At 31.7% G+C, this 13,375-nt stretch overlaps 1 protein-coding gene across 1 annotated transcript; it reads right to left on the bottom strand.

Moving 5' to 3' along the window:
- Positions 1-6,115: 6,115 nt before the first annotated feature.
- On the bottom strand, positions 6,116-11,939 carry LOC111040402 (6-phosphofructo-2-kinase/fructose-2,6-bisphosphatase-like). The gene is made up of 9 exons (XM_022324319.1): positions 10,792-11,939; positions 9,836-9,952; positions 8,808-8,968; positions 8,460-8,745; positions 8,287-8,390; positions 7,996-8,217; positions 7,700-7,937; positions 7,475-7,602; positions 6,116-7,362 (listed from the first exon to the last, which is right to left on the bottom strand). Exons 1-9 carry the CDS (start codon positions 10,910-10,912, stop codon positions 7,261-7,263), a joined length of 1,479 nt encoding a protein of 492 aa, XP_022180011.1. The 5' UTR covers positions 10,913-11,939; the 3' UTR covers positions 6,116-7,260.
- Between the last annotated feature and the right edge of the window lie 1,436 nt (positions 11,940-13,375).

Raw genomic sequence — 13,375 nt, 5'->3', positions numbered from 1 at the left:
TTTATAACATTATTCATTTTTAAATTTTCAAAAGGATCGCCGATAATTTCATAAAATTGTTTTATAGCCACGTCAAAAATACGTCTGGTCGACACTGACTAACCGACAATATTATACTACAAAAGTCTTAAACTTTTAAGTATTGGCTTACTTATAATTAGCTTTTAATCACTCTGAACTCTAAAAAACCAAGTAAAACAGTAAAATTGTCAAAAGATTTGAGAAAAAAATGAATAATTGTGTATTAGGTATGTAAAAACATGTATTTATGACAAAATATGTAAGAATATGTAAAATCAAATATATCAAATTTTATCAAAAATCTTGTGAAACTAATTTATCACTTGCCGAAATTAGTTTATCATGTCATAGTGATAATAATTTGTAGTTACATATAAATCTGAGCCCCAGTAATCATTAATAATTATACAGCAAAATACTTACTAAAATCTCCTATCACAAAAATTTGAAATTATAGAGGTTAATATTTTTGAGGGTTAGACATTATTTTAAACAATATTTAGACAAATCGATATGTCCTGCTCCTAACTATTACATAATCAACGCACAACCTAACTATGATAGGTGGTAACTATGGTGACTTTAAATTTGGAAAAGTGGTCCCTTAATGCTCTAGATGACCAATAAAACAGGATTTTCCAAAATTCTCATTTTAAAAAGGTGGTCAAATAGAGATCTTAAGATTCACAGTGGAAATTAAAACTTTTTTTGTACAAATAGAGTAGGCCAATTTAAAGCTAATTTATTTACATTGCGTAATTAGATTTAGTGTAGCGTTATAAATATTTAAAATTTCGATTGAAGAGATTGTTGTAAACAGTCTGTTGACACCACAAATAGTTGTCAACAACTTGTTTCTATCATCGTAAGTTGGTCCAAGTAAAAACGATACAAACTTGGTATAACTTTGAAACTTTGGAGTTAGATCATCGTTACATTTATAGCAAGTCAATTGCCTATGTTGTGTATCATTAATGTGAATAATAACGCAAACGTAAATTATAGTCTTTTATTGTCAAACATATAAATCGTAATGTTGTATAATGAAATTATGTGCTGGCTACTGATCGATGGACAATCCCCTCCGATCGTAATATGATACTTATTATTATTAATTGTTAAACACTACGTTTCTTATATTATATAAATGCTGAATATGCAACAGCCTACTTGATAATATATCCAGTGGCCTGCAGACTGTAGCGTGTCCAGGAATTTTCAATGGAGGGGGGATAAACGTTCCAAGTAATAATCAGGGTTGGAATTTTAAAGCATGACAAAGGTACGACAAAGAATAACCAAAATACGTTCAACCGAAAACATAAAAGTGTACTAGGTATAAGAGTATTCTAACCGAGTAGTTGAGCGTATTAATATAGTAAATACCTAACGCTTTCAAAGCTCGTTTGATGATAAACAGCCGTAAATGACAAAAAAGGAGCTCATCAAAATTAAGAAATAACATAAGTTTAAAATCAAAACCAAATAGGTACGAGGTACCTTATACGAAATGATGTGTCAGTGCATCCATATCTATTGTACTTAATCTATATTTACTTTTAAAATTAGACAATAATCAAAAACATGTTAGTGAAAATGTTATTTCATAAAATAGGAACAATTTTGATAAAAAAAAATCTCAAAAAGTCCAGAAATAGCATTAAACTGCAAAAAATCTCAAAAAATTCTAAATTAAATGTTTAAGAATTGTATAATAAATATTTAAATGCTATAAAATCCTAACCCAGAACCCTGGTAATACATTTAAATTAATTTTGGTGCTAGTGCAAAAGACACAAATAAGGGTATTTGTGGGACAATAGGGCCGTAGGGGGCATAATCCCTCAGTGGTGTACTTAGACCTGANTGCTGTTGCATCTTCTGCCTCTTTCTATTTAATTTTCGTTTTGCATAACCACTGAGATAAATCATATTTTTCTTAGACATTTTCAAATTTCAATAGTTGTTGGCACACACTAGTGACGAACAAAACTTAAGAATTCGACAAAAAACTCATTTATCATCACAGCAGTCGACAGAATACTAACAACTACATAACGTACCGATTACTGAATACTGATTATACTAATGATGCAAAACTGACCAACAAAATGTATGTAGAGATAAACTTACTGTAGACTGAAAGGTATTTACTATTTTTACCAATACATTTTTACTCGCATTTAGACGTTCGCAAAAACCAGTGATATTTTTAGATATTACAGCTGTTGCTAAAAGGTTGATAATTAGATGACAGAATGGGTTGAGCAAATGATATGTGCTTTTGGCCAACTTTACTTTAAAACTTAATAGCTTATTTTATCGATTATAATTTTAAATTCCATTACGATATGTGACTAATTTGTTTTGTAAATATAATAAATGTCTAACGAAAGCAATCAGTGGCGTACTTAGACCTGAACTTTGGGGAGTGTTTTAATTTTTTTAATTAACATATTAGATGACGTGACATCTGAACATAACAAAACATATTGTATATTTAATAGATTACTAATTTTTACTCGTGATATTATTTTTCATTGACATGTGATAATTAATAAATATGTAATTACTACTTAAACATATGTATAAAAAAAAAATTTTAATTATATAATAATAATAATAATAAAACAAAATAATTTAGATACTTATATTTTTTAGAACATTAATTTTCTATTTTTTTCTAAAAAAATATCGACCACTTCACTACTTTTTATTTGTATTTCTCTGTGAATACTTAGATGAGCCAATCCATTTAGACGATTTTCCCCAGTGAAATTCCTCAAGTATGGTTTTAAACGTTTTAACGTTGAAATGCTCCGTTCTACGCTGGCAACTGTGACGGGCAACGTAGCGCTAAGTTTTAAATATTGGTATACTTTAGGAAACAGTAACTCATCACAACAATTTATGGCATCTATAAAAGTTTATCTTCTGCAGCGGCTATCCATGTTTGTTTCCTCAATCGAACTTCTTTGTTCACAATATTGTCACATGAGCTTATTACGACTGGCCACTGCCATCGATACTGACTTTAGACTTCCTTACTTGTCTCAATTTCACTTTCGGAAAATTGTATTAATTTGTTTGGTATAAAGTTCTGAATAATTGAGAGTGTATTTTTGTGTTTGGTAAATCTAATTTCTAACTGCGAAATGAAATGGTCAATAAACGGGATGAATACAGATACCCGATAATAATTTTCTGCTGAAGTTAACTCATAATTTGCTCTATGTTGTTGAAAATGTGTAACCCTTTTTAATGTAGTTCAATGGTTGATAAAATAACATATAGGCACTGCTAGACACGACCGCGACGTTAACGATTGTCGATTATAGATTAAAGTGGCTAACACACTAGGTGATTAATCGCACAAAATAAAATACGTTTTACGACGACGATAAAAGATTGTCATAATAATTACACCGATCGTCCACGTCCATATCTACAATATCTTCGTGGAAATACTCATATATTCCCATAGGTACCCACATTAGATAATGTAAGCTGACAAGCTGTACTATTAATAATATTTATAATATTTATAATTCAGAATTCAGAATTTGAGAAAATTCAAATAATTTGTTATACCTAAGTACAGTACAATTAAAATACAGGTACTAGAAATTTTAGTTTTCTCATAATAAATTAAATCATCCATTAATTTCGGGGGGGGGGTATCCCCCCTCCCCCCGTTAGTACTCCACTGTAATCCCTAACTTCCCCCGGGACATATATACTTACATATCTACAGTATATACTAATCACATAATCACAAGCTAGTCTTACGGATAACGCCGAGCTGGATGGCTATACATTTATTAGAATCTAATATGGTTTATATTTAAAAAGACATAGTTTCCATAGCAAGTTACATCCAAAAGGAGTTGAACAATCATAATATTTTTTCAATTATGCTGAAAAAAACCTCCAACGCCGGGTAATTCAGCTAGTCATTAATAATTCTCTATATTTATTTTAATGATATATTTTAGGTGGGTACCTACTCTAAGATTATTCAAAAACATGTACCTAGTAAGTAAAACGTAAATATAAAATAAGATAAGACTTATAAGTTGATCGTATTAAGTTTAAGTTGAGTACCTGCCAATAAAATGATTCTCTACACTTATAAGTGATTATTATATGAGATGCAAATATTAAAATTACGCTATAATATACCTACAGCTTCTTCCTCTAGATGTTCGGAGCGCTCTTGAGGTTACGTATTGCACTATTCGAGAATTTGATCAAATAGAAAGTACAATACAATTTTATGTAAAATAAAAATATATTTAATTACTAACCTGTATCGCAGCTGCCTATGGACTACGTTATAACTGGATTAGGTGACTCGAAGTAATTAGGCACCTACTCAAAATACACATGATTCGAAATAATTAAATAAACTGATTATAACTGCTAGTTAAAATAAATTCTGAAGTGGTCGCTCGCAGGATTCAGTACCTATAAGGAGGTTGTTGAGATGACTGGTGACTCGTGCCTATATAATAGGACGATTCGGTTATGCTGACCAGTGACCAGGAAGTGGCAGGCGGCTTTATCAAAGGGTTTTGTGCTTCTAATCACTAGCTTTGTGTTCGGCGGCTAAGACCTTTTACGACCATCCCTTTTCTCTGTCGGCCTAAATATGTCCTAAGCTTTATTTTATACCGTTACAAACTTACAAATACGTGTTGATTTCTTAATCTCTGTGATTGTTACGAATAAGATTATACGAACCTCTCTTTTTGTCGGTAATAGGGTCTTATTGGGGATGTTGGATTTCTAAGTGCGCGACAAACTGACCGGTGTCTCTTAATACGTTTTATTTTAATTTACTTGTTATAATGATGTGTGAACTGTAAGCATATTATTATTTATTACAAACATAAAAAAATATTTGAATGCGTTTTTTCTGTGTTGTGCTTGGGCTAGAGAGAGAAAACAAATAGTGAGTAGACATTCTCTAAATAAAATAAATACAAAAATGTTGCTAGAACAGTAACTGTGACAGCTGAGGTCGTAGGTGTCAGTTTTTTTGTTTTGGTTCCAAGTCCGTATCACCAGGCTAACTTTTTAGTATTACATGGAATTTTTAAATTTGATTTTATACCTGTTACAGGATAAATTAATCCAGCCTTGGAGAAGGGGTATTCCCACATTGTTACATAATTGCATATTCCTCTAATAAGTACGTTATTGAATTCCAACAAAAAACAAAATCGATTTTGTGAAGAATCGGTTTACGTAAAAATCATATATTGAACACTGACTAGTGACTACTTTACATTACATTCAAGGTTCATACATTACATACACATGAAAAGTAGTAGAACAAATACTTGGATTTTCAACTTTGTGAGGGGTTCCTGGTAGTGAATTAGATCCAGTTGTAACTCTAAAGAGGTAAAAATTAAAACTTCCCAGTAGTCTTCAAAATAATCGGAAAAAAGAAAATATTAAAGTAAACCGGGAATTTTTTCGCATCGTTAATTTTTTTGACGAAATCGACTTTATTGTTTGGTGTAACTCGAAAACAAATAACCGTAGATACTTGACATTTTCACATTTTAATTTTATTATTTTTTATACATTTTCAAATTTTCAAAATATTTCGACGTTATAGCTATTATGTACTTATTATATTTTTAATTTTACCTCGTTTTTTAATGTCGATAAAATATTTTTTTGTCAAGTTAAAAATATTGAAAATTTAAAACAAGGTTTCTCATAAGTAGTTCATATTGCCATCAACAATTTTTTTAAATTATTGAAATAATTTTTTCTTTAGACATTTGAAGTTAAAATTAGGACGAAATTCGATGTTTACACAACCATTAACAATTTGTTATTTTATCACAATTTATTTGAAAATACTATTCATAGATAGCGGGTACTTGAAACTTTTAAAGTATATAACTTTGTTTTATACACACAATGACATTTTCAAATACAATGTGTTTGGCAAAAATTAATTCAAACCTACGGTATTATTAATAGTAATTCATACTACTATAATAGAATTATAAATTTAAGATAAAATATACTTGATAAATAATAAAGGCTGACAGACATTATTCACTCAGTACTGTTTTTTGTTTGCAATGATTTATTATTAAATTACAATCTAATACATACATTACAACGACTTACTCTTTAATTACAATGTACACTTGATACCTACTTTCTGCATTTTTTAGTCTGAGGATATGAGATAAAACAATCACTGAGCAGACACCCTCTCAAAAATATTACACAAAACAAAAAAATTAATTGGAAATTTGTACCTTATTTATTTATTATCTTAATCACTTAAATCCAGACAAAACAAGATTATGTTAAATGTATATGAATCAATAAACTACAAAAATATGCTACAAAAACATCAGCTTATATCCAAATTCAATAATATTACCATTTTTTTTTTTTTTTTAACAACAATGAATATGGTTTAAAGTAAAAAACATGTAATAAATCAAACATAACTAGAGTACAAAAATATTTAAACTAATAATTAAAATGGAAGAATAGAATAGTTTGTCAAAAACAAAAGTAATAATTAATATAATTATTGGATTTCATGTATTTTTATCGACATAAATATTTATTCTGTCGCTGCTACTTAGGAACATGTTCGTATTTTAGCAGAACTATAATGTTGTGTTTGTGCGATCGTAAAATGTTATAAACAGTATAAGAGATCAAACACATGCGCTCATTCAATGTTTTTTTTTTTAATAACATCAAATATTTTCAATACTATGAAACTAGCATGGGAACTAGAGACAATAGAATTTATTTTGTTTAAGTTAAGTTTTAACAGTATATTAAATTAATGTAATAAACAAACTATAGAAATCCATAACTTTTCATGTATTTATAATTTATAACACTTAATCCCTAATAAATAATATCTAATTTGTATTATTCCAAATCTATATTTAAAATTATTAAAATATCTCTAATATTTATCATCTCCTAACATGGTCCGTAAATGTCAAAAATAATCAAATTATCAATATTCACTTAGAATATTCTTATCGTAGTATAAAGTTAATTTGAAAACTCTATACCTGAAATTAAACATTACGTTTTCTATAATATCAAACCATTTTAAATGCCATGACGTTATAAAATTAAAGATCTAAGATTATTGGGATATTGTAAATGAATTATTAAAGTCTATGCAAACATACATAATATATCTAATTATATATTATTATGTTTGGATTGTGTTCAAAGCTGAACGATTGGCGCATGATTCCACAAAGATAAATTCTCAAAATGAGCTGGCACCGTCAGTAAAGCATCATCAGTTGAACGATTGACAGAGCAGTTCTGTAATACATTTTAATTATTAAAATAATATTTCAGTGATCAGATTTCTTCATTAGGTATTAAAAAGAGGAGTAAATATAAATATTTTTTTTTTAAATTTTATTATGTATACCTTTGGTTGCATGCGGTATGTGTCCACACATTCAATGTTTAACTTAATCACTTCCATTTTACATTTGTATCCGTTTAAAGTCAGTTTGATGATGGTATGCAAAGGGACATTAATGTATGGTAATTCTTCTGCAAGACAAGTAAAATAAAAATAAGATAAATAAAGTAGTACAATACCAAATGTTGCAAACATTGGATTTAAGCTTTGATAAATAAATTAAATTACCGTGTTTCTTATTCAAGAAATATCCAAGTAAGCATCTTAAAACAGCTTGGTGACTGATTATCAATAAATTATCCATATCTCCTTCGAGTTCCAACAATACTGGTTTCAATCGTGTCATAATATCTATGTAAGATTCTCCCCATGGATAGCGATACTGTAACTTATCTTGATCGCGCCAAGCAAACTCTTGTGGAAATTTGCATTGCATCTCTTCATAACTCAATCCTTCGCATACACCCTAATAAAAGATTTAGCATTACAGTTACTATAAAAAAACAAATGAAAAGTGTACTTACAGCATATAACTCATTCAAAAAGGGCACTGGTTCAATTGGTGCTTTAATACCTTGAGCTGTCTGGTGGGTGCGTTTCAATTCGCTTGTCCACACGCGAAGTCCATCTAAACGATTCTCATTATTAAAATAGCGTGCCAATGCTGCGGCATACGTGCGACCACGGACCGATAATTCTGCATCTCCTCCAATACGACCCAAAACATTGTTTTCACTTTCTCCATGCTATAAATAAGTTTTAAGTTGTTTTATTAGTAAAAATAAAGAAACATTATAATTTAATAATAGACCTACTCTTGAAAAATAAAATGTTTTTGCTAATGGTTTGAAATTTGAAACAAAGGCTAGCACCTCACTTTGCATAGGAGAATTCAAACGACAAACAGTTAGTGATTCTCCTAAATACAATTTTGAAAATTAATAAAAAGAACATGTATTTTTTTTAAACTGATTGTTTTATATATTACCTGCATTTAAATATTTTATGTAGCTATAGCCATCTGATTTTGGTTTCATTGGTTCATGTTGTTCCATGTAATGTTCAATCTTGTGATGAAAATCGTCAAGTGCTTTCTCACTAGACATATTTCTATAGTCCTTACTGAATTGCATTACTTCTTTGACATTATGCTCAATAAGCATCTCATCATCACAAACACACTCAATAAATAGTACCTTATACCCCATGACTTTAGCAAAATGATCATATACTGTTTGACGGCGAGCTTGTGTTATATGTGTGCCGTCCAATATCTAAAATATTTAACAAACATGTAGTTTATAATTCTATACAATAATCATCACTTAATACTTACAGCTACATCTCCTCCATCTTGTAACCATTTGGTGGCATCATCTTGTGCTTCTTGAGCACTTAATTGACGAATCTCAGCTGCTTCACTGTTTTCCTTACGAAAGAGGTCATGGCTACTATACAACTCGATGTGTTTACGTCTGTATGAGCTCACAGAAAACACTAGAAATAATACATAAAAATAATTATTTATTTATTTGACACAAATTTACATAACAAACACATTAACATCATAAAGATAATAAATGTCTAATATAAATTAGTGTTGATAAATAAAAACCGATATTAAGTATATAATTAACTCTTTTAATTGTCAAGAATTAAGATTACAAAGTCCAATAAGAAAACAAATGTACACATTTAAATTACCTATTATAATTGTATGAACATAACTTATTTACACTCTTATATGATTAAATTGTTAATAGAATATTATTTTGTGGCCCTTGTAAGCTATAAAATTAAAGAAAAACATTACTCAATGAAAATTGTCTTGTTAAACAACGGAAAAGAAAAATATGGTAAAAAAAAGATACACGTACATGAGATTTTAAAGAATATTAAGATTATTAAACTACAATAATTTTAAATTTAATATTGAAGACTAACCGTAAGAATCAAGGGTATTGATTACAATATTTTTAACTTGGGAAATTATGATTAGGTACATTTACAGTTTACACTTAGGTATAACTTTATAAGGTTTCTAAATAAACCAGAACATTAGCAAATTAATTGATTTTGCCATTGTGTCCTTCAATTATTTAGATTTATTCCGATCACCAATGTATTATTAAACAATAAATATTTTATTTTTGTCAACAGAAAAATAATATTTTCATTAGTTTGTAACAGGGAATGCGGGATACCAGGATATCCCCAGTGACATGGCCTATTAACATAACAGATTACTCAGACTATTGTCAGTAGTAATTACTTTTTTTTTATTGCTAGGTATACCTAATTAAATTTCAAATTTTTTTCTTTATTTTAGACCCAAATGCTTGTGAATTTATTATAATTACATACCTTTAGCCTTATGATTTGTCCAGTTGAGATATTGTTGAATCTTATAAGCAAGAATGGTTTTGCCGCGGGCTGGCAAACCTACCATTGTTATAACCAAGGGCACAAAATGTTGGCCGACTGAAAAATTATACATACAAATATTAAAACCGGCAATATATACAAAAACTATAACTATATGTAATAGAAAAAACATGAAAGGTACCATTTGGCCAGGTATTCTCAATAATTTATTGGCCAATGTTCAGCAAATCACTTGAAAATAGATTTTTGGCTAGTCAACACATCATTAAATACTTAATAAATAAGTCTTACTTAAAAGTAGTAAACATATAGGCTTTTATATTATTCGGTGAAAAAAATTGACAGTCCCTTATTTTATTTTAAAATATGAAAGTTAATGTTTTAATTATCTTAAACAGTTATCTCAAACATAAGTGGGATAAATGAAAATGGAAACACTATTATAAGCCTAATCCTCGACCTTATCCAACAAATATAATTAATTGTGAACTTTCAATACAGGCTACCCAGAGAAGAAATTATTTAGGTACATAAATTATAATATAATTTTTATATTTCCAACCATTTTATTAAATAGGAGAGAAGATAAACTCAACACCAAAAATAACTATTGTTAATGTAATATAAAGATTTACCACACAATAATAAATATTGTAATTATTGGAGTCTGGCCAAATTTAAAAGCATTTTACTTTATCAACAAAATACTTTTTTAGCCACCCACACGGCCTCATTTAAAAAAAATATATAGCATACCTACATGAAATAGTTTTAAAATTAACAGAACTCATTGTTTTAATACCTAATACCTAGGCAGACTGTATTAATTTAAATCACCTACATCAATGAAGTGAATCTTAAGAATTAAATATGATTTCATCTATCTATTTTAATATTAAGTACTTTTAGAAGAATATGTAAAAATTTGTTTTCACCTTGGGACATTACTAGCGGCAACAAATCTTTCTTTCCAACCATGTCATCATCCTCAGATTCGGACTGTGACTGACGTTGCCAGTCCTTTTTAGTGGGTCGCATCATGATAGTTGGCGCCATGATGTTGGAGTTGTCACGGACACACCAAAAACAGGACTCGCACGCTCACACCAATTATAACTATTCTATACTGCTAGCGGTGTGTGAGACTAGAGCACGGCGATGGCGTCTAGCTCTGAAAAGTGGTCTGAAGACGTGTGATAGATGAGCTTCTGCAGGTCTGGCCTCATGCCACCAATGGATCTTCTACGGACGACGTAGTCCACTTTGCTGGCCAGTGTGATGGTGCAGAGAAAATTTGTCGCGTCCACTTTGACCACCGGTGTATTGAAACGTGGACGAATGCTATAGGCTACCGGATATCTGCGGATTCGTCCGTGAACCCTTACGCAACGTGTGCAATCTGTGTAGCGAGCGGCGCTACGTGTGCAAAGGTAGAATGCCAAACGGGAAACAGAACACGCTGGTCGGTGAAAGAGTAGGAGTAAAGCAGGGGTAATCGGAGCGAAATCGGAACCGGAATATACCAAAGTGCACCGTTAAGGCAAGTGTGTTACTAAAACAGTAACAATATTCAGCCCTTGAGCTGTAGCACACGCGAAATGAGATTGACGTCGGCGGATTTCAGACGGCAGCAGAAATACAAATGCATTGTCAACAAGTGCGCACGGTAGGATGAAAAATAAGTACTATGCGTGCGTAAAACAAAATAGTATGTTCTTTTATAATCACCGAAACTATAGCGAAACAATAAGAACAATAAATGATTAAAAAAAAAAAAACCACTATCTATCCTACGACTGCACAACACACTCGGAAGACGGACGACTGAACACTGTCCGGCGACAGTGATGAGGATTGAGATTTGAGGGGGGCACTACTAAAAAGTGGCGTGACCGTGCGCCTGTGCGGACTATAGTGTAGTCTGTAATACGACGGTGCGCGCAGTTAGACACACTCTCACGAGACGGATCGGCGCGTGGCGAACGGTGCAGATGCGACGACGGCGACGTACTGCGGCGGACGGTGATACTAAGTTGCGGCGAGGTCTGTGAGAGAGAACGTAGAGTGAGTGTGTGAGAGAGAAACAGAAAGTCGGAAAACGAGACGACGTGCCTATTGCCTAGCGCGCTATTGCTATAGTGCGTTCCTAGCAAGTAGCAACTGTCCGCAAAATCGCTGTAATCAATAACAATCCGTCCGGGTCTCGACCGAGCCGGCGCGTAACGTAATATGATGTGAAAAAAAAGGTCGTCCGGGCCGAGTGCAGTGGGGATGGGCAGCGTTCACGCGCGCGCACTACCGCATGTCCGCATACCCTTAACCCGTCCCCGAGCGTGCAGTGGACGGTGGTGACGGAAGAGGTGAAAAGAGTCCGGCAGTGGCGGGCTGCCGCAGTGCCGCCGTCGCGCCGTGTACCGCAAATTTCTTGCGGTGTTGTTGTTGTTGTTGTTGTTGTTGTTGACCTGTTAGCGCGTACTACTCCAATACTACCACTACAACCGCTACACTACGCAGAGTCTCGTATTTTATTTCTAACGCTTCACGGTATGCAGCCCTTCATCGAGGGCTTGGACGTTTTTACGTCGTAGTTTTACACCGTCGGTCAAGGTCGTGTCCCATTCATCCCCTCACGCTACCGCGGACATTTTAAAATTTGTTATTCTACTATTAATATGTTTCTTTTAGATTTTGTTTGGTGGGGGTGGGGTGGAGGGCTAATTAATGCAAGTCAAGCACACAAATTTGAAACTACAACAATTATTGTATTATGATAAACTATATTATTTTACAAAAATAAAGTATTTAGCTGCCAGCCGATTTCATATAATTATAGATATTTCATATAATAATATGTACGGTACATAGTGTGCCCACATGAATATCGTATATGCATACGATAATATGTCTTTATAAACTATAATATTATATTCATAATAATATATTTGTGAAATCTATGTAACTACCTACTCACTAGTCACTCCCTCACTCCCATTCCCATACCAAGGATAATATCTTATATAAGATATATTACACTTATTAGTTATTATACATAATTAGTGTGGGTTTATTTTTTAAAATCAAATGTTAACTACTCACATTGAATTTAGTAGACACTAGATATACTTATTATAAGTCAAAAGTCATAAGTGCTTAATACATTACACAAGACTAATAGTATTTAACGTATGATATCTAAATCTATTATGTATGTATAATATTATCATTTCATGTGTCGTGTCACCTAAATATTCAAGATTTTCAAGAAGAAAAATTCGATAAGTATCGATACGAAATAGTTACGTACCATCTCGTATCGGAGCTCGAGTCCGATACGGGTCGGTTGTCGGTACGTATCGCTTGTATATTGCACGTGTAACATCTTGAACGCTCAAAATTGACCCGATACGTACCGATACACTCCAAATTCTTTCTTGAAAATCTTGAGTTCACTGAGTAGTTATCGTTCATTTAACAGCCTACCCCGAGTATCTCAATACTCCATGAAACCATGCACTCCCT

Source organism: Myzus persicae, unplaced genomic scaffold (genome assembly GCF_001856785.1).
Source record: "Myzus persicae strain clone G006 unplaced genomic scaffold, MPER_G0061.0, whole genome shotgun sequence".
NCBI classification, from domain to species: domain Eukaryota; kingdom Metazoa; phylum Arthropoda; class Insecta; order Hemiptera; family Aphididae; genus Myzus; species Myzus persicae.
This window is presented reverse-complemented; position numbering and strand designations above follow the sequence as displayed.